Here is a 20,784-nt window from a genome sequence, read left to right as displayed (position 1 = left end):
TTTTAAAGATTCTTAACGAGAGAATGTGTTTGACTATGTCATAACTAAACAGATAAAGAAGAGAGCTACTACAGTGAGAAAATTCTAGAAATCACTCTGGTTGGGCTACTTTTCAGATGTAATTTTGCAGAAAAGCTGCATCTCAATGTCTGCTATTCCTAGACTTTATCCTGCCTGTTAATTACTTTTTGCTTTATGCCATCAAAAAATAAGTCAGACTTATTTTTATTCAATTTTAATACATTTTCAATGTAATACAGGACTGTATTGAGAAAATAGTAAAGTACAGTAAATTTTGAAGGACAAAGTGTTAATAATCCACAGCTTGTCATGTTGCAATATGTTCTATTAATAGTTAAACATTTTTAACTGTTTATTTTGAAGTAATCATATATACACAGGAAGTTGCAAAAATATACCATAGAGAGGTCCCATGTACCCTTCACCTAGTTTCCTCCAATGGTTACATTTTAAATAATTATAGTACAATATCAAAACAAGGAAATTGACATGGATACAGTGTATGTATGCATATAGTTCTGTGCCATTTTATTACATGTATAGATTATACAACCACCACTGCAATAGATCTAGAACTATACCACCATTACAAAAATCTCCCTAAATCTACCCTCACTCCTTCTTCCCCACCATCATCAACCCCTAATAATAACTAATATGTTCTTTATTCCTGTGATTTTTATCATTTCAAGAGTCCTATATAAGTTGAATCTTACAGTATGTGGCCTTCTGAAATAGCCTTTTTTTTCCCCCACTCAGCATAACGCCCTTGAGATCTATCCAAGTTGTTGCATGCATCAATAGTTCATTGCTTTTTATTGCTGAGTGGTAATCTATGGTATGGATGTACCAGTTTGTGTAACTATTTACCTAATGAATGGAATTTTTGTTGTCTCCAAGTTTTTAGCTATTACAAATGAAGTTGCTAAGAACATTTATGTGCACTTATGTTTTTGTATGGATATGTTTTCATTTCTCTGGCATAAATGCCCAGGGGTATGATCCCAACTCTACCTGCTTACTGCTTCCGTTCTTATTCTCTTTTCTCTTACTTCAACTATTGCTTCCCTCTATCCCATTCTCTTCTCATTCAAGCTTATGATCCAGAGTGTGGAGTACCTTCTTCCATCCTTAAAATTAGTTTGAAAACCTCCATCATTACCACATCCAATCGAAGTAAAATGCAGCTCCATAGCCAAGCACATGGAACCCTTCAAAAGCTGACCCAGCCTCATTTCTGTCTACTGGCACCAATTGTAATCCATTCTCACACTTGTTCATGCTCCAGTTAAGCCAAACTCTGGGAGGGCATTTCATACCTCTGTGGAGTTGACATGCTGTTCCCTTTCCCTGAAATGACCCAGAACTCCCTTCTCTCCTGGCATCATCCATTTGCACAAACACAATTAGCCATTACACATGTGTCTTCTCTTTGAGAGTATACCTTATTCAAAGGCAAGGGCTATGCCATATCCATATCTGTGCCCTTAATGTGTCCCAGAATGCCTGGCACATAGTATTCATAATAACGGAGGCTAACATTTTTGAGTGCTTGCTATATGACAGACATTTTCCTAAATGCTTTGCTTAGATTTTCTCATTTAATACTCATAATAGCCCCATGAGAGATACATTATTTTCATCTCCATTTTGAAGATGATGAAACTAAAACCTAGAATAGTAAGCCAGGAAATCCAGCACTGGAGACCTTGTCTTAGTGGACCATATCTTCTACAATTAGCAAATACACTAAACCTTAACTGAATGAAATAAATAAACTAAAATGAGTGAATGAAATCCATAATGGCATTATAAGTTTTCTGAAAAATAACGAATTCTGCAAGAAAGAATCAATGGATGAATTATATTTAGCTAAGTTAATTTCAGATATTTCTAAGTTACATGGTATCCTAGAAACAGGCACAGGAGACCAGGAATTTAAATAAATCTGCATTCAAATCCTTTGCCACTTATTAGCCGAATGATCTTGCCATTTCCCATAATCATTTGCAGCCTTATTTTCCCTAAGGGTAAAAAGATAATGGGCTCAAACTTCATAGGTTTAATGTAAAGAATAAATGAGGAAAAATAGAGACATAAATAACAGCACAGTTCCTGGATACACCGTGCATTTGCTTCCATTTTTCTACTTGTTCTCTAGGAGGCCATGCAGATTCCTTGGACTGTTCTTCCCTCCACCCTTTTTGGTGGTGCTAATAACTATTATTTTTGCTATTTTGTCCACAATTACATACACTAAACAGAATGTGTATAGCCCCCAAAGGTTAAAAGAAAGAGAAGAGGAACTGGCTGTCAGGAAGCCTTATCCAAATTTCAGCATAAATAAGCATAAGGACTGCTGTCTCACCTTAGCCTTATTAACTCTCACTATGGTCAAGCTGCTACTGACAGTGACCATGCCGAACCTGGGTCAGAACATCTGTTGGCCAGGCAAGTGTTCTCTTTGAGCTCCTCTTTAACTGCCCCTCATAACACACAGCTCGCATGCTGCTTCCTCTGCTACGCCTTTCTCGTGGTGTTCATAACTAGAGTTAGTGCCTCCTTTTTTTTTAACCACTTTGCATCTCCTTGCTTACACCCTGAACTGTATCTAGCCTCATGCTGGAGTAGTATTCTCCTTGTTTTACCTTCTCAATTAAAATGTATGTTCTTGAGCAGGGTTTTATCACCTTTGTATCAGCACAGCACCTGATGCTGTTACTTTTTGAGCACATAGCTGATTACAGATAAATATTTGTTAAATAATAAACCAGAAAGGGATTTCTTACACTCTGGCCTGAGACTGTAGAACCTCATGACTTGTTTATATACCTCATAACAAATCAGAAAGAAATATGAAAGCCATTTTTATGTGCTGTTATTCCAGGATAAGAGAAGGAGACCCAAATGATGTGCTCTCTAGGTTTTCTTAATGTCTCACCCACACAGGCTTCCAGTGGAAGGCTATTTCATAGCTCTCAGCAGGGAATTGCACACTTTATTAGGAACAGCCAAAATCAAGGTTGCTGAAGTGAGCTGGGTCTGATTCATACCACTTTTATGTTTCAGTTTAGTACAGAATTGTATAGGCTTAACTTCAGAGTACACAGGCACTACAGACAGAGGAAGACATTCGTCTCCTTACTCTATATTGTTCAGTGTTGAAATGGCTTACTTGTCAAAGCACTTAAGTACTACAGTGATGGATGTTTTATAAACATATAGCCATCTAGATATTATAGACATGGTTTTCTCTCTTTTTGAAAAAAATAAAAACCCTCAGAAGTATGTTGGTGTTTCAAAGCCACTCTTCAGTGAGCATTTAATTAAAAGTTTTGTCTCCCACTCTATTTGTGATTCCTAGGAACAGGGCTGTATTAACATTCCTATAGACTCTGTTTACACTAATATCGCTAAGATGAAAACTTTGCCAAACTAGTAAGTGCCTGCAACCCCTAACATGATCTTCTTCTGGACGAGCAATTATTTTAAACAGCTCAAGTCCCCCTCTCTTTCTCCCCAACATTAGTCATCTAAATCCAGAAACCTATTAAGAACTTGAGAATATAAATTCCTGTCTCCTCTGTGTCTCTTGTTATTTTACTTCCTTACCTAAAGTCAGCTGAATAAATAAGTTCTATCTACCATAAGTATATGGTAAAAACCCTACACTCAGGAGTACTTGATTTAGTCATTTTAGAAGAGCCAGTTTGGGGGCAGCTGGGTGGCTCAGTTGGTTGAGCATCCAACTCTTGATTTCTGCTCAGGTCATGATCCCAGGGTCATGGGATCAAGCCCCGCATTGGGCTCCACTCAGTGTGGAGTCTACTTAAGATTCTCTCTCTCTTTCCCTCTGTCCCTCTCTTCCTCTCTCTCTCTCTCTCTCTCTCTCTCTCTCTCACACACACACACACACACACTAAAAAAAAAACAGTTAAAAATAAAAGAAGAGCTAATTTGAGTATGGGGCATGTTTTGTGAAATTAATGCAGGAAGAGTACTTGATAGAAATTGGTGACAGTGGAATCGGCAGGCAGGGCTGTTTGGCAATGCTGCTGAAGGAGACTGGAGACCTAGTTCAAAGGTTCAAGCCTCTTTCTTGCTACTGAATAACAAGGCAAGTTTTTAAAACACTTTGTACCTTAGCTTTCTCCCTTTAACAGTGTGAGCCATTTCTCCTCTCACTGCATAAATATTTGTTCCACAATTTGAATTAAGTTATTTTCAATGTCCCTTCAACTGTACAATTCTATATCAGCTACACAAATGCGGTATCTTACTAAACAAAGCCTGAGATAACTGATAAAAATATATTTAGGTACATTAACAAGAGAAATCCTGGATTATAAGGCAGAACTGAAAGGAAACTCTTGTTTAGCCATATCTTCTTTTTTTTCTCTCTGTTTTTCATGCCTCACCTTTCTTTCCCTGTCCTCTCCATCACACCAGCAATCTTGATGTGCTGACCTCCACCCTCCACTAAGTGTCTGTTTGACCCCATTAGTTCTCTGATCCTCTTAGTTCCTGCACAAGCTCCTGTCATCTGAAGGTAGTCAATTTATTTTTAGTGACTTTCTCCTCCACTCCTACACACACACACACGCTCACACACACATTCACTACACACACATACACACACATACATACACATACACACACATTCACTACACACACCCCTACTACAGCCCCTATTTCTCAAACTCTGATCTAATCTTTTAACCTAAGGGCAAAGTTTACAAATTGCCAGATGCCCCAGATCATGGCAAATCATGGGGAAAGTAAGGAACAGATCTGAAGGTAGCTTGCTGGGCTGCTTTTTCAGATGAAGGCTGCCATTTCCTGAGAGCAATGCTGCAGAATTCTCAAGATTTGCTGTGGAATGGGGTGAGGGAGGATGGGTCGGGGACACCTTTCCAATACATTTTGGGCATTTATAATCTGAATGGATATTAATAAGATCTGACTGTGAGATCAGGACATGCATTCTATGCCTACTTTTAGTTGAAATTTCTCAAAAAAGGAAATATACCTAATTGGGAATAGAGGATAATTTCCCTGAATGATTCAAAAAACTATCTTTTTTGGAGAGATCTGCAGACCTACTGCACTGGGGAGAAGGAAAATATATTTTGTATTTAGGAAATTTTAAGTTACTGGTAGAAACCTGGTCTCCTGCTCTGTGTTATAAAGAGCCAGGACTTTTGTTTTGAGATAGAGTCATTAGAATCTTCACTGAAACGATGACCTTCCACCTTACTTTGACAGTAGCATTCTACTGGGTCTTCAAATAGGCTATTAAATTTGACCTTCTGTTATTCTTGGTCACTTCCTTCTCTTCAGTTATTTCTTTCCACTATGAATAATTTGATAATGTGATTAAAGATTTTGAGATCCTTAAAAGAACTTATAGGTAAAAAAAAAAAATACAAATTACTATTGATTCCTCATTTGAAACTACATCGTATTTTATTTGGGTCATTGTTTTATGCAGTAATATTGTGTATTATTGTATCACAGCTTGTTAGTGAGCTATATGTGAGGTTATGATCAATAGTTCAATGTCAGCCTTAGAGGGTATATTGAATAAAGTTTTTCCCATAAGTCAGCACTGGCCCTGAATCTAATGACCATTTTCAGTGTTGATTCGAAGTATAGAATAGGGAGTAAACTTATTAAATATGCAGATTACTTATTATTGAGTAGGGGTGATTATTGACCAGAACCACACTGTAAGAATTCATAAAGACCTTGGCAAATTAAACAAGGTGATTATAAGTGAGACAAAGCTTAATAGGGACAAATATGTAATAATTCACTCAGATATGGAAAAAAAACTATGTGTATGTGTGTATACCTATAATAATTTAAAATTGGAGGTGAAGACAGTTTCAAAATGAGTCATCTGTCAATTACAAATTTGAAATGTAGTGTTGGTGTTTATAAAGAAAATGAGCAAAATCACCTAGCAGTATAAAAGTTGTTGGGGCTTTTTAAACACTACCATGACCTATTTATAAGGTCCATAAATTTGGCAAAAATTACCATAGAAAAGAAAAAGATGCCTTAGTTAAGAACAATGTAAAAAAGTGAGTAATAGATCCTGTGAGTAAAAACTAAAGGAATTTAGTGTTTAAGTCACCAAATAAAAGGCTAAAGGATGAACGCACAAAAGAAATATTTTATTATATAAAGAAATGTTGTACTGGAGGTGATGAGTAGCGATTGTCCATTTTTATTTTCACTAAGAAGAAAATGAGAGGCTTATATGAAATAGTTTTAGGTTGGGCATGAGTAAGAAAGAACTTCCTGGTGTTAAGTTTTCTAAGTCAGTAAAGTGCCTAAGGAAGAAGAATAAAGTCCATTTTTGGAGATTGGCTTTTATACCTTAAGATATATCATCATCGAATTATGCAATACCTCCAGGAGCTCTTCCAAACTCTCTGATGTTATGATTTTATTAGGGTTCTCTCTTAACACCATTTTGAAATTTATTGATCCTCAGGGAAATTCATGGGAATTAGTCAGGTCTTTCCAATATTTTCAATGATATAAGAACATAAAAACCTACTCTTCTTCTGCAGTCTATTGGAGTATTTGACTATATCATCTTAACATAGATTTTACAATCAAGTGACAATCAATGGTGACATAATGAAATGCTGACCATACAAATTTAGGATGGTTCCATATTGGTTTATAGTGTCCTGGGGTAAATAAACAATGCATCTTTTTCATGATATCTCAGGAAGAAACTGCACACACTTTCTACTCTACACAGGAAAATTGCAGAGCAATTGAATCCACAGCAAACTGAGGCCTTTTTAAAGGAATTTTGCTTAATTAGTGTAAATATCAATATCTATATACATATCATGAAAGGTTACTTTAGTTAACTAATTTAAGATAGAGAGCAGACCCATAAATGGCAATTCTGTCAGCAGGTAGAAAAATACAGTGTCTTTCACATATCAAGATTCATGATGTGACAGGGGCACCTAGGTGGCTCAGTCAGTTAAGCGTTCGGCTCTTGATTTCAGCTCAGGTCATGATCTCACCATTTGTGGGTTTAAGAACCTCATCATGGGTTTGAACCCCACTGACAGTGTGGAGCCTGCTTGGGATTTTCTCTCTCTCCCTCTCTCTCTGCCTCTCCCATGCACGTTCTCTCTCTCTCTCTCTCTCTCTCTCTCTCTCTCTCTCTCTCAATAAATAAATACATACATACATACATACATACATAGATAAATAAATAAAATTAAAAATTAAAAAATGAAAGATTCATGATGTGACATAATTAGTTCCTAGTTTATAATGTGGGTCAACAAGTCAGAGAAACCAATCAGATTTTCATATAACTATTATCTTGCATTTGTATAGCATTGTCATTTTGAAGAAAGTTTAATGATCATTTTGTTAATTATGCCTAACAGCAATAAGGACAGTGTTTCCATCTTCCTTTAGGGTCTCTAAAATGACCTGCCATATTCACAAATCCAAATCAACTTTTAAATGTGCATAGGAATGCAAGTTTGTCCAAATTTGAGAGCATATTCCCTTAAGTAGTTCGTGACATCCATTTTTATCAAATGCACCTATTTTATGTGAATTTTCAATATTACCTGTGAACATCTCATCTATGGAACATGACAGATGGGGATGCCCCTGACTACTTTGTAAGGGGGAAGGTGCAGGACATATTTCTAAATCTCTCAGGAAAGACTTGAGAGTCATCTTGGTGCCTAGTAAACCTCGGTATGGGGACAGCGTTCAAAAGGGAGAAGTGTCCTCTTCAAGAGTACCATCACACACTTTTTCTAGACCAAGCACATTTGAAACATCAGCTACAGAAACATTTTTCTAGGTCTCCACTTAAAGAAAAACTAAGCTTCAAGCAAAATTAAACTCTTGGGACTACACCAAAGTAAAAAGATTTTGCACAGTGAAGAAAACCATCAACAAAACAAAAAAGCAACCTACTGAACAGGAGAAGATATTTGCAGATGATATATCTTATAAGAGGTTAATATCCAAAATATATTTTTAAAAAATCACCAAACTCAACATCTAAATAAATAAATAAATAGTTCTTAAAAGTAAAGATCAAAAAAATATTCTAAAGAAGTTTACAGTGCAAAGACCTGAAGCTGTCTTATATCTAATTTATTCTGTTGAGCCATGTAAGGGCGGGGTTGAGGGCAGGTGAAGAATGTGTGACAGGAGTGAAGATGGGACAACACAGAGAGACTGGAGGAGACTGCACCGTTCAGGCCTTATTTGAGTGTCCCACAAGGAGCCACTCTCGTCCTCTGATACCTGGTCTGTAAATCCTCACTCCTCTTTGGTCCTCTGATGGCCCCTCTTATGAAGCACCCTCTCCATCCAGAGGGGCCTCTCTTGGGAAAATTTCCCTGTCTCCACAAGTAAAAAAAATCCTAGCCCTCTGCCCTCTTTGGTATCATTCAAACTTGTTGGCCTTAGACTTTAGGTTTCTGCTGTCTTGAGAAGGAAAAATCTCTGGCACTTTGAGAAGAAGGATGACACAATCACTTTACTGTTCTACCAGAGACTGCTGTGGCTGAGTTCCTTCTGAATTACCTTGCCCCACAAATTATACCTTTGGCTCTATAATCTAATCTTTTATGACAAAACCGTATTTCTCTCACTAACATGACTTTGATCTTAATCTTCTTAAAATAAGAAAGTTAACATTATTGGGCTAAAGAACATTAAACTCTTCCCTGAGCCTGTTTTCATTGAGTAGTGGGCCCCTCATGTGCTTAAAGTAGCTCTCGTTGAGTCTTCTGTAGGGACTGAGACATCTGCAATCCAAACTTTCTTCTGACATGAAGAATGTTAGAGTTTGGCTTGCCCCATCAGTGACCCTTGATACTTTTATATTTCATCAAACTTTCTTTACAAACCTGTGTCTGAGAGGGTTTGGAAGACTTCACTTAGAAGAAGGAACTACCAAAATGGAGAATGTTGTTTCTCAAAAGACAAGTGGCCTTGGATATGTTGTAACTAGGAAGATGGGAAGCCTTTCTTTTGTGCTTATTCCATCCTCCTATAAGTAGAGTGTACAAATTCCCCTTCTTTATGTAAATACTCAACCCTCAAAAGGAAAAAACTTAATTTAGTTTTTGGTGATAATACTCAGTATTACCAACAGTGACTATTCTCTCTGTTCTAGGGCTTATCTCTTCCTTAGGTACGAAAATCATGAATTCTTTTATATTTTTTGATCATTTCAGTTAGTGGAGTTTAATTGAACAGTTTTCGTCCCCATTTCAGCTTGCTTCTGATCCATTAGTCAGAAATCACTCATCAAACTATCCACTAGTTATTAGCTCCATTTCCACACTGCTTTAGATACGTATCCCTTTCAGGAACAGATATTCCACTCTGTACCAGATCCGTATGTCTACTTGAATTATGGACTACAACCTCTGCTGTTCCAAATACTTTATTTCATTTCTATTTGTTTGGATTTTCTTTTTATTTGATTTGCTTCTGAATTTATTTATTTTACATACATGGCAAAATGTCTTGTCAGACAATTCATTGGTGTCAGATAAAGCTTTTGCAGCTAATTGTGTTACAGGAGAAATTTCCAAATCTCCCTTAAAAACTAGTTTTTGGTTTGTTTGTTTTCTTTAACTACTAAATACTACTGGCCATTATTAGTCACCCACAGAATGGCTGGTAAAATATAATAAAAATTCCATTTTTAAGCAATGCTACGGTTTTTTTTTTTTTTTTGCATTTCTTTTTTAAATTAATTAATTAATTTATTTATTTTAAATTTACATCCAAGTTAGTTGGCATATAGTGCAACGATTTCAGGAGTAGATTTCTTAATGCCCCTACCCATTTATCCCATACCCCCTCCCACAACCCTTCCAGCAACCCTCTGTTTTTTCTCTATATTTATGAGTCTCAGGTTTTGTCCCCCTCCCTGTTTTTATATTATTCTTTTGCTTCCCTTCCCTTATGTTCATCTGTTTTTTCTCTTAAAGTCCTCCTATCAGTGAAGTCATATGATATTTGTCTTTCTCTGATTGACTGATTTCACTTAGCATAATACCCTCTAGTTCCATCCATGTAGTTGCAAATGGCAAGATTTCATTCTTTTTAATTGCTGAGTAATACTCCATTGAATTTATATACCACATCTTCTTTATCCATTCATCTGTCGATGGACATTTGGGCTCTTTCCATACTTTGGCTATTGTTGCTAGTGCTGCTATAAACATTGGAGTGCATGTGCCCCTTCGAAACAGCACACCCATATCCCTTGGATAAATACCTAGTAGTGCAGTTGCTGGGTCGTAGGGTAGTTCTATTTTTAATTTTGTGAGGAACCTCCATACTGTTTTCCAGAGTGGCTGCACCAGTTTGCATTCCCACCAGCAGTGCAAAAGAGATACTCTTTCTCCACATCCTCGCCAACATCTGTTGTTGCCTGAGTTGTTAATGTTAGCCATTCTGATAGGTGTGTGGTATCTCATTGTGGTTTTGATTTGTATTTCCCTGATGATGAGTGATGTTGAGCATTTTTTCATGTATCGGTTGGCCATCTGGATGTCTTCTCTGGAGAAGTGTCTATTCATGTCATTTGCCATTTCTTCACCGGATTATTTGTTTCTTGCGTATTGAGTTTGTTAAGTTCTTTATAGATTTGGATACTAACCCTTTATCTGATAGGTCCTTTGCAAATATCTTCTCCCTTTCCATCGGTTTCCTTTTAGTTTTGCTGATTGTTTCCTTTGCTGTGCAGATTTTTCTTTTGATGATGCTCCAATAGTTCATTTTTGCTTTTGTTTCCCCTGTGTCTGGAGACATTGTTGATAAGAAGTTGCTGCAGCCAAGGTCAAAGAGGTTTTTGCCTGCTTTCTGCTCCAGGATTTTGATGACTTCCTATCTTACATTTAGGTCTTTCATCCATTTTGAATTTATTTTTGTGTATGGCATAAGGAAGTGTCCCCAGTTCATTTTTCTGCATGTCGCTCTCTAGTTTTCCCAGTACCATTTCCTTATTACATTGGATATTCTTTTCTGCTTTGTCAAAGATTTGTGGGTCCATTTCTGGGTTCTCCTATTCCATTGATCTAAGTGTCTGTTTTTGTGCCAGTACCATACTGTCTTTTTGATTACAGCTTTGTAATACATCTTGAAGTCTTGGATTGTGATGCCGCCAGCTTCAGTTTTCTTTTTCAAGATTGCTTTGGCTATTTGGGGTCTTTTCTTCTTCCATACAAATTTTAGGATTGTTTGCTCTAGCTCTGTGAAGAATGCTGTTGTTATTTTGATAGGGATTGCATTGAATATGTTGATTGCTTTGGGTAGTATCAACATTTTAACAATGTTTGTTCTTCCAATCCAGGAGATGGAATATTTTTCCATTTTTTTGTGTCTTCTTCAATTTCTTTCATAAGCTTTCTATAGTTTTTGGTGTATAGATTTTTCACCTCTTTGATTAGGTTTATTCCTAGGTATTTCATGGTTTTTGGTGCAGGTGTAAATGGGATCTATTCCTTGATTTTTCTTTCTGTTGCTTGATTGTTGGTGTATAGGAATGCAACCGATTTCTGTGCATTGATTTTATATCCTGTGACTTTGCTGAATTCATGGACCAGTTCAAGCAGTTTTTTGGTGGAATCGTTTGGGTTTTCCATGTAAAGTATCATATCATCTGTGAAGGGTGAAAGTTTGATTTCCCCCTGGCTGATTTGGATGCTTTTATTCTTTTGTGTTGTCTGATTGCTGAGGCTAAGTCTTCCAATACTATGTTATGCAATGCTAGTTTAATGGGAATGCTGGCTTTCTAAGATAAAGGCATTTTTCTAGTAAAGAGTAGCCAAAACAAATGAGTCTCATTGACTGCTACTTTCCAGACCCTGGGTTAGACTGTGAGTTTCAAAGATGAACTAAAAAAGTATATGTGTGTGTGTGTGTGTGTGTGTGTATGAATAAGCAAAATGTAATCTGAAGAGAAGTAAAATTTCATACAGAATGCTAAAATATGAACATATTCTAAGTAGTAGAAAAGCACTGATGAGGCAGCTGAGTTTGACCTTGAACTTGAAAAGAAGGAATTCACCAGGTAGACAAGAAGACATGAAAAGAAAATACCTATCAACCAAGGAATGATGAAATGGTCTGTTTGCCCTATAATGGGAGTATGAATGAGGCAAAAGGTTTTTCTAAAAATGGAAAAAATTTTAGGCCAAATTTTTTAAGGTTCTTGAATGCTATGGATTTGGAGATATTCTCTAAGGGTAGTGGAGTATATAGGAAGTATTTAAATAAAACAGGGATAGTATCAGACTTTAGCTGTGGTGTGGAAGATGGATTAGAGGTGGGTGAAAGTAGAGATAGAGAAAACACTTAGAAATAATTCTCTAGGTGAAAGAAATGAGAGTATTAGCAATGAGAGGACAAACATAGTGACAGATTTGCAAGATTCAGGAGGTAAAAATGTATAGAAATTAATGAGAGATTAGATAGGGTATGAGACAGAAAGGCCACAGGTGAGGAATCTGAAATGAATTTAGTTGGTAGGAAAAATAAGGATATGACAATTCCAAAAATCATAACAGAGAACAAAGTAATAGTATTAGTAATGAAATTAATAATTGCAAGTACCAGTAATGGAGCACTCATAGAGTGTTAAATACTAAGGTAAGTGTCATATCAATATCTACACCAAGCCTTAACCTATATTATTACAAAATTATTATTTTCACTAATAGGGAAATTGATTGCAGTTTAGAGAGGAAAAATAACTTGTTCAAGGATTGAAACTCAAATCTTTACATCTTCAAAACCCAGGTTTGTAGAAACTAAGAGATTGCCTAGTGGCTGGCTGTTGGCTGTACCTCTCAGAGGCAGGCCTGCCTTACCTGGCCACCTCAATCCATTTTTTGACACTTTCTCTTCTTCTTCGGTCTCAGTGACACTAATTCTCAGTCCAGTGGACCTTTATTTGGCATATTAGTTGTTCTTTTGAGTTTTAAATTTTGGAGCAGTTTTGTTGTTGTTGTTGTTTTGGTTTTGGTTTTTTGGGTTTTTTTTTTTTTTTTTGGTTTTGGTTTTGGTTTTTGGGGTTTTTGTTTTGTTTTATTTTAGTTTTTGTTTTCAGCAAAACCTGTCTCTGTACTCACAAAGCGTTCAGCTGCTGCGTCCAATGAACAACAGTGGGCATCAGGCAGACTTTTAATGTGGTTACTGATGGGCTCCTAGAGGTGCAACAAAATTTTCTCCTTTGGCAGATGCTGAAATCAGCATCCAGAGGAAGAAACTGGGGAGGGAGTGTGGGAGAAAAAACCTGAACCGAGGTGGAAGACGCTTTTAATATATCCCCACTTGTTTGTCTCTCTCCCGCCGTCATCCCCTGTGCCTGAAGCATCTAGCACCCATCCTATCAACCGCGTTCCATTTCTCTCCCCCGAAGAAAAATCGCTTCTGATGTGATAACTTAAGTTGACTTATTCCATTCCATTAAAAATGGGATTAGACTTACAATTCCCCAGAGCTAGAGCTGGCAGCCATTTGTTGCTGAGCATCCCACAAAACCAAGCTCAAATGTTTAAAAAGAAGAAAGAAAACAGATGGAAAAGAGAGATTTAGGAGTGTAATTTTAAAGTTTATGTGAGTAAAATCTATTCTCTTGTTTAAAGGAAAATAGGTGAAAAATGTGAGTGAAAGTTCACTGCAAGAGGATAGGCATTAGATTTTTAACTAGTTGACACTTTTAGAAATGTAAATGAGTTATTTAAATAATATTTTAAAAATATATTTAAATATTTTAAATAACTCATAAAATGAATAATTTAAAAAATTAAATATAAAATCTTGTACTTGGATAAAATCTTGTACTCATTTCCTAATGAGTCTTCATTTTGACCCCAATTCATGAATCTGCTCATCAACAATATTTATAAAGAGGCTATCCTGCCACACACTAAAATCCATTAGAAATTATTAAATAGGGCATTAGTAGGAGGTGAATCATAATAATAATAATAATCTTCATATAAAACAGTAGGTAACTTGATTGAGTGCAGATATGACAGGTCCTTTTATCATCACCTTTAGATACTCTTATTCTCTCCATTTTTAGATGAAGAAATTCCAGTTAACAGGGATAACTAACATCATATGGCACACAAATAATCTATTTGCTTGACTTTAAAATCTAACTTGCCCCAGGGTGCCTTGGTGGCTTAGTCAGTTAAGCATCCGACTTCAGCTCAGGTCATGACCTCACGGTTTATGAGTTCAAGCCCCGTATCTGGCTCTGTGCTAACAGCTCAAAGCCTGGAGCCTGCTTTCGATTCTGTGCCTCCTTCTCTCTCTGCCCCTGCCCTGCTCACGCTCTGTCTCTCAAAAATAGATGAACATTAAAGAAAAAAAAATTTTTTTTAAATCTAATTTACCCAATGTCAAAGTTACTAATATCTAATATCAGAGGATCACATGTATCAAAATTAATTTTCTATGCTTGAAGGGTTTTGAGTGTTTATTTTTCTCACGGAAAGAGTTTGCAATCAGCCTACATCCACCCAAATTCCTCAAATTTACTTCCCAGAAGTGCCCTAAATTACAGTTTCCTAGTGTATGTAATGTTCATGCAAATAACTAAATGTCACTTACTTATCAGCTGTCAGTATTCTTTAGTACCCACGGGTCGTTAGTAGTGTAGGACACCAGTACAAGGAATAAAAGTCGAATTCCAAAAAGATGTTGGGAAAACAGAGTGATTAGATGGCAAACCATTTGCTTTCTTTTATTATTCACCACTTATAGCTATAGACTCTCATTTTTTTTAAAATTCTGTGTGCATGAGTTGGGGTGTGGGGTTGGGAGAGGAAGATTCAACAATAACAGATTTGCGGAGTGATCATTTGCTGCGTTTTACCGTGAGTACTTGTGGGTTTTGTGTGATTAAGTGGAGAAATGGAATATATTGGTATGAGTATATTCCAAGTTAACAATTTTCTAGAATGCTCTAGATTGTTCCCATTTCTTCTGGGTAAGCATTGTCAACGGTTAAAAAGAAATGACAGCATTTGCCATGGTTGATTAATTTATATATTGGCCGTGGTGAATATATTTATATTAATTTACTAATTATTTTATAATTGTTTTGCATTTTTAAAAAAAGGATTTGGAAAAACAAAAGAGAAAACAAAGACTTGGCCCTTCTAAATTCACTCAGATGTTGAACTTCAAATACAGTTTTTTTGAGGATTACTACCTATTCTACCACTAGTGGAATAATTTGCTAGATTTCTTTTAGGGGCTCATAATATAGGCCGCACCATTTCTGCTGATATTGCTCTAAAATCTTACTAACATGAAAATAACAAAATGACCACATATGATGGGCACTCTCTTTCTGTGTTGGGATCCTAAAACAGCCTTCACTTTCTCTAATAAGCTGTTTGTGCTCACTTCATTTTGCTTCATTTTATTTTTGTCACCTTCAATGTTATCTCTGTATACTATAATGGAACGATGCTGAATCAGACAAGCTGTAATTTTTATTGCAAGCATATCTCAAGGCAAATTTATAAGCTGAACTTGATATCAGAAACGAAGCTAGAGAGAAAATGCCTTTGTTCTAAGTTACAAAAAGCTCTGCTATTCTGAATCTGAAGTATGTTGAAAATAAAATGTTTTTTTTTCTGACATCAGGAATTTCACCTAGGCAATAGATTGAGATATCCCTTTAAAATTTTTGTATACAAATCAGTTTCACCAACAATATTGTTTGTATTATAGTTTGATGTTTAAGTTGTGAAGCTAATATTTAAAGCGATGTTATGCCACAGGAACCTGATTATATTAATGATCCCAACATTTTATTTCAATTTTCTTTTCATGGAAAGCTAAGAGGAGTGTTCATTTATTTAACAGTGTTTTGCTGGTATGACTGTTTGGGCAAACAAGTTATATACTTAAGTATAAGCATATAAAAGTTTGAGCCCTAGATTATGATCTCACCACCACCAAACTGAAGATTTCTGAGAATTATAGGAGCAATTGATCGCTGAATCTTCTAAGGAGTAAGTGTCCAATCCTATCCTAAGAGGGTCTCTGATGAACCATGACATGGCCGTTAGCCATGAGACCTTTGGTTCTAGAAGGTACAAGCTCTATACATCTACCTAGAATAGGCCCTTGTATTTATAGATATTGAACAAGTGAGGCCTGCTATTATGATCTGTATTAATGTTTCAATTTTCCCCCTGTGCTACCACTTTACAGCATCCTCCACTACAGAGTGGGAAATATGTTAAAATGTTAATGTTTTGAATAGTTTCACTCCTACTACTGGAAACAGCAGTAAGTGAGAAGCAAATTGTATTTGGAAATAAAATTCTTACTGCTATACCGTTAACAAGATAAGCATGGTATGTCCCAGGAACAAATGCCCTGTCACTCTCGTATTAGCTTGCACCCTGGCTACGTGTAGCTCACTTTTATTCCTGATGTACCCTTCAATTATAATTTATACTGTCATTTTATCTTTTTACAAGTGGTAGAATTGGTTTAATAGTTGTAGAATATTCCAGCAAATTTTTCCTTGGAAATAGTGATTTTTAAATGCATCATTTTATTCAGCAGAAGTATTGAACAAAAAGGAATTATCATGGTAGTTTCCATAGAGTACATAATACACATCAACAACCCAAAACTCAATAAAACATAGACCAAATTCTGCTGAAAGTTGTCATTATAAATTGGCACAAATCCTCCTCTAGCAAGCACAGCCCATAGATTATCGTTTGGGATACAGTTTTGCACATGATGGAAACTGGTGACCTGCAAGAGTATTCCCAATACCCTTGCCCAACGCTAATGTTGTTTGCAAAGGTCCCCAGGAAGTCATTACCAAACTCCATCTAGAAACAGACCAAAAAGGTCAGAGGTATACATAACATGACGTTCATAACATCTCAGACGTTAGTGAGTTTGAATATGCCAGCGTCTACTTTTGAAGAGCATGCCAAAGACACATTTGTTCCTAAAACTCAGTCATTAGAGTTGAGCACCTACACAAATTCAATGAGTTTCAGTGGAACAGCAATTGGTTCTCCAAGTTAGAAAGTATAGAGTGGCTCAGAAACTGAAATGTGAGGAAACTGACCACCAATATAGAGATGAATAACCTAGGACAAGCTAATACTATCTATAACGTAGAGACTGATTTGAAAATCCTGAACATTATTCTGTAAAAGAGGAAGCTGAAAATATATTTAGCTTTCCAGAATCATGAATTTTATTCTATTTGAGTACAAATAGAAATCTCTCTCTCTCTCTCTCTCTCTCTCTCTCTCTCTCTCTCTCTCTCGCACACACACACACACACACACACACACACACGCACACACGTGCATGCGTGCATGTACACACACGCATGCGTGCATGTACACACACACATGCACACACACAAAATTCAAGCCAATACAGCAAAAGAAATCTAGAAATAAGAGACAACAGCTTGCAGTGAAAATACTATAGCCTTTGAAGCCGGTCAGATCTACATCTGAAACCTGTCTGATCCCTCACTGACTCTGCCATGGAGCAAGTTTTTTTATACTCTCAACCTGTTTTTTCATCTATAAAATGGGTGAAATATTTCTGAAAATGGGGCATTGCTGTGAGAATAACGTATGTTAGGTGCTAAATGTATGGGGTAGCCAATTGTTAAATAGTGACTATCATAAATACTAATTTTTAAGTAGTACACTTGACCTCAAAATATGCTGTTTATGCAAAATATAATTATTTTATTAAAATGTTCAAACATTGCCACCTAAAAGAACATAAGCTTAAGGGTAATAACATATTGAACTTTTTAAAAACTAAATGATTATATGATTATCTAGCAATCTAATTTAATTTGTCTTTGCTTTAATGGCATTGCTAGCTTTGTTTTTGCTCTTTTCACAGTGAAGTTCACACAAAAAAGCATTGCCTTACCACTAGAAATTTTCATTTTTCTTTTAGTAATGATTTTGCCTTTGAATGGTTTGTGGAAGTGCCATATACCCTAACAACAATTCTCCTTGTATATTACATTTTAATATGAAGAAACCACAGAATAAGAAAGCAATTTGACATCTATATTATATTATTCTCTGCTTTCTATACCTTTATTTCCAGTTGAAAGTGTTCAGTACTCTTTCTTGTGTCTTTCTTCTCTCCTAATAATGAAGATCTCTCCAGGACCTTTCCAAGCAAACAGACATCCCTTATGGCACAGTACTGGACTCTGCCGTGTATGAACATGTCCGGATGAAGGGAATGAATCCTTTTGAAAGGGACAGCATGTATTCCCAAATGTGGAGGATGATCAACAGAAGCAATGGATCAGAGAATAACGTTCTGGAATCCCAAGCAGGCATTCAAAAGGTACTGGTCATAGTTCTTCATTTAGAGTCCACTATTTTGTCTCCCATATTGAAATTGCTACATTGAGATTGGTTTATTTATTTTTATTTTAACTCTGACATAGAGTTTGTAGTTAAATTATACCTGCTATCGATTTAAAGAAGATTTTGAGTTGACACATTGCTTAAGCAGAAGGAATTCAAAGCCTTCTGTGCTGTGTCTACTGGATCTGTCTCCAATGGAATTTCAAAGCTAGAAAACATAAGCTAGTACATGAAGACTGAAAAAGTTTTTACAAGTCCCGTTCCAAATATCATTAAGATTATCCAATTCTTTCAGATGACTTTGGGGTACTTCCTATCCTGCATTTGTTTTTAGATGAAAACCTTATCTTTACTTATGATGTGGTAGGTAAAAGTTAATCTTGTCAATAAATAAGGTGCCTACAAATGTCTATTTCAAAAGTGAAAATCTTTATCTTTATCTTTCTTTAAATAACCATCATTTAGAAGATATTTTACCAGGGGAAAAAAAAGATTATGAAGCATCCCTTTGTGTAAAACATGAAGCTAGTTTTTATTCTGGGCTGTGGTTTATAAAAACGTGTACAGAAGTAACCTTGTCTTCCTCAAGCCCTATCAATCTGCATAGAAGAACTGAATGATTGTTGTTTAAAATTATCCCATTGGCTAGCACGGTGAAAATCACAGTGGTTGACATTCAGTAAATAATTGTGGGGTGAATGAATGAATGAATGGATGTCAATCACAGAAACAAGGGTGGTATACACTTTTTCTCTATAACCTTCTACAGCAGAATAATTTGGACCCCATGTCTGAGTTCCTTGTTGGAGAACATTTTGATGGCTATAGAAAATATTCTGCTGCAGGTTCTAGCATTATTTTGTGCCTTTTCATATGATGTCCTTTATCTGCTGCTGCTATTATTATGCTTCCCTAGAGTGAACCTAGTTGATATCATTATTTTAAAAGCTAATGATGCTGATATAAACCTATTTCCAAGTACTAATGATGCATTAGGATGTGAATGTCCTTGAAATGTTAGCAATGGCCTCTAACTCCTTCACCCTTATTATATTAAAGTCCTTTCCCAGGACCCAAGTACTGATCCTAAAATCCACTGGCTTCTAGAAGTTCGACAGTTACTGGGAGGAAGTGGAGGGTGGGAGAGAATCATTGAGTGAGTGGACTTATATGTTGTCTGGGGGAAATGAGAGGGTAGACATTTTAGGATTTACTAGATACACATAGGATATTAATGAATTTAAACCTCAGAATAAGAATACTAAGTGGTTTTTAGGAGAGTTCCTTTCCTTCATACTATTAATTGTTAAGAATAATTTTGTTTTCTTGAGGATGATTACATTCATAGTTTATATTTCTATTCTACATTAGAAGCCAAAGCTCTCCACACTTTACAACCTCTTTCTATACCATATCATTTCAGATAACATTCACTTTTTTTTCTCCAAGCAGACATAAGGATACTCAGAAAATATTTTAAGAAATATGTACTCACTCATTCATCATTTATTTATCCATTTTTTCATACAATATTTGGTAAGTAACAATTCTGTAGAAAGCAGTGATCTAAGAACTGTAGAGAACTCCACCACAGAGAAATGATCATGGGATCTGTGAAACATAGTCTGGTGAGAGAGAAAGAAAAGAAAACTAAAACACATGATCAAACAAAATGACTTAAATTATGATTAATGCTATGGAAAAAAAACTCGGGTGCTCTTATAGAAATTAAAGAGAACATCTACTTGAAGAAGAGTGATCAAGTACATTTCCCTGAGGAGATAAAATATTAGTGATGGCCTGCCTGATCAGGAGCTGTTCACGTAGAAGAGAGGGTGGCAAGGCATCCAAACAAAGCATAGCCTAGGCAAAATCCTGAGGGTACATTCAAGAAGCCAGTTTAAAATCAACATGAATTGGGGCACTTGGGTGGCTCAGTCAGTTAGGCAGCAGACTTTGGCTCAGGTCATGATCTCGCGGTTTGTGAGTTCGGGCCCCTGTCGTGTAGGGCTCTGGGCTGACGGCTCAGACGCTGGAGCCTCCTTTGGATTCTGTCTCCTTCTCTATTTGCCCCTCCCCACTTGTGTTCTGTCTCTCAAAAATAAATAATTATTTAAAAAAAAGTTAAAATCAACATGAACTGGAACATGTCAAATGAGAGAGCATGGAAGGAGGGATAGTAACAAGGGACAGATGATGAAGGACCTGTTGCCCTTAGGAATTCAGCTTTTATTTGGATGGGAAAAAAAATGCTACTAAAATAGGGGAATGCTGTGATTCATTATTACCCCTCAAGAAGGTCTCTATAGCTGATGTA

The 20,784-nt window shown here is 36.2% G+C and overlaps 1 protein-coding gene across 2 annotated transcripts in view; it reads left to right on the top strand.

Annotated features, from left to right (window-relative positions):
- The window catches only part of GRID2 (glutamate ionotropic receptor delta type subunit 2), a 1,432,440-nt gene that overhangs the window by 1,193,853 nt on the left and 217,803 nt on the right, over positions 1–20,784 (top strand). For both annotated transcript variants that reach the window (XM_053901394.1, XM_019464250.2), the window contains exon 13: positions 18,249–18,444. In XM_053901394.1, the coding sequence (XP_053757369.1) occupies positions 18,249–18,444 (196 nt within the window). The remainder of the gene's footprint in view (positions 1–18,248; positions 18,445–20,784) is intronic.

This window comes from Panthera pardus, unplaced genomic scaffold (genome assembly GCF_024362965.1).
Source record: "Panthera pardus isolate Hobbes unplaced genomic scaffold, ASM2436296v1 HiC_scaffold_13, whole genome shotgun sequence".
NCBI classification, from domain to species: Eukaryota; Metazoa; Chordata; class Mammalia; order Carnivora; family Felidae; genus Panthera; species Panthera pardus.
Note: the sequence above shows the minus strand (reverse complement) of the source record. Positions and strands in the feature narration are given on the sequence as shown.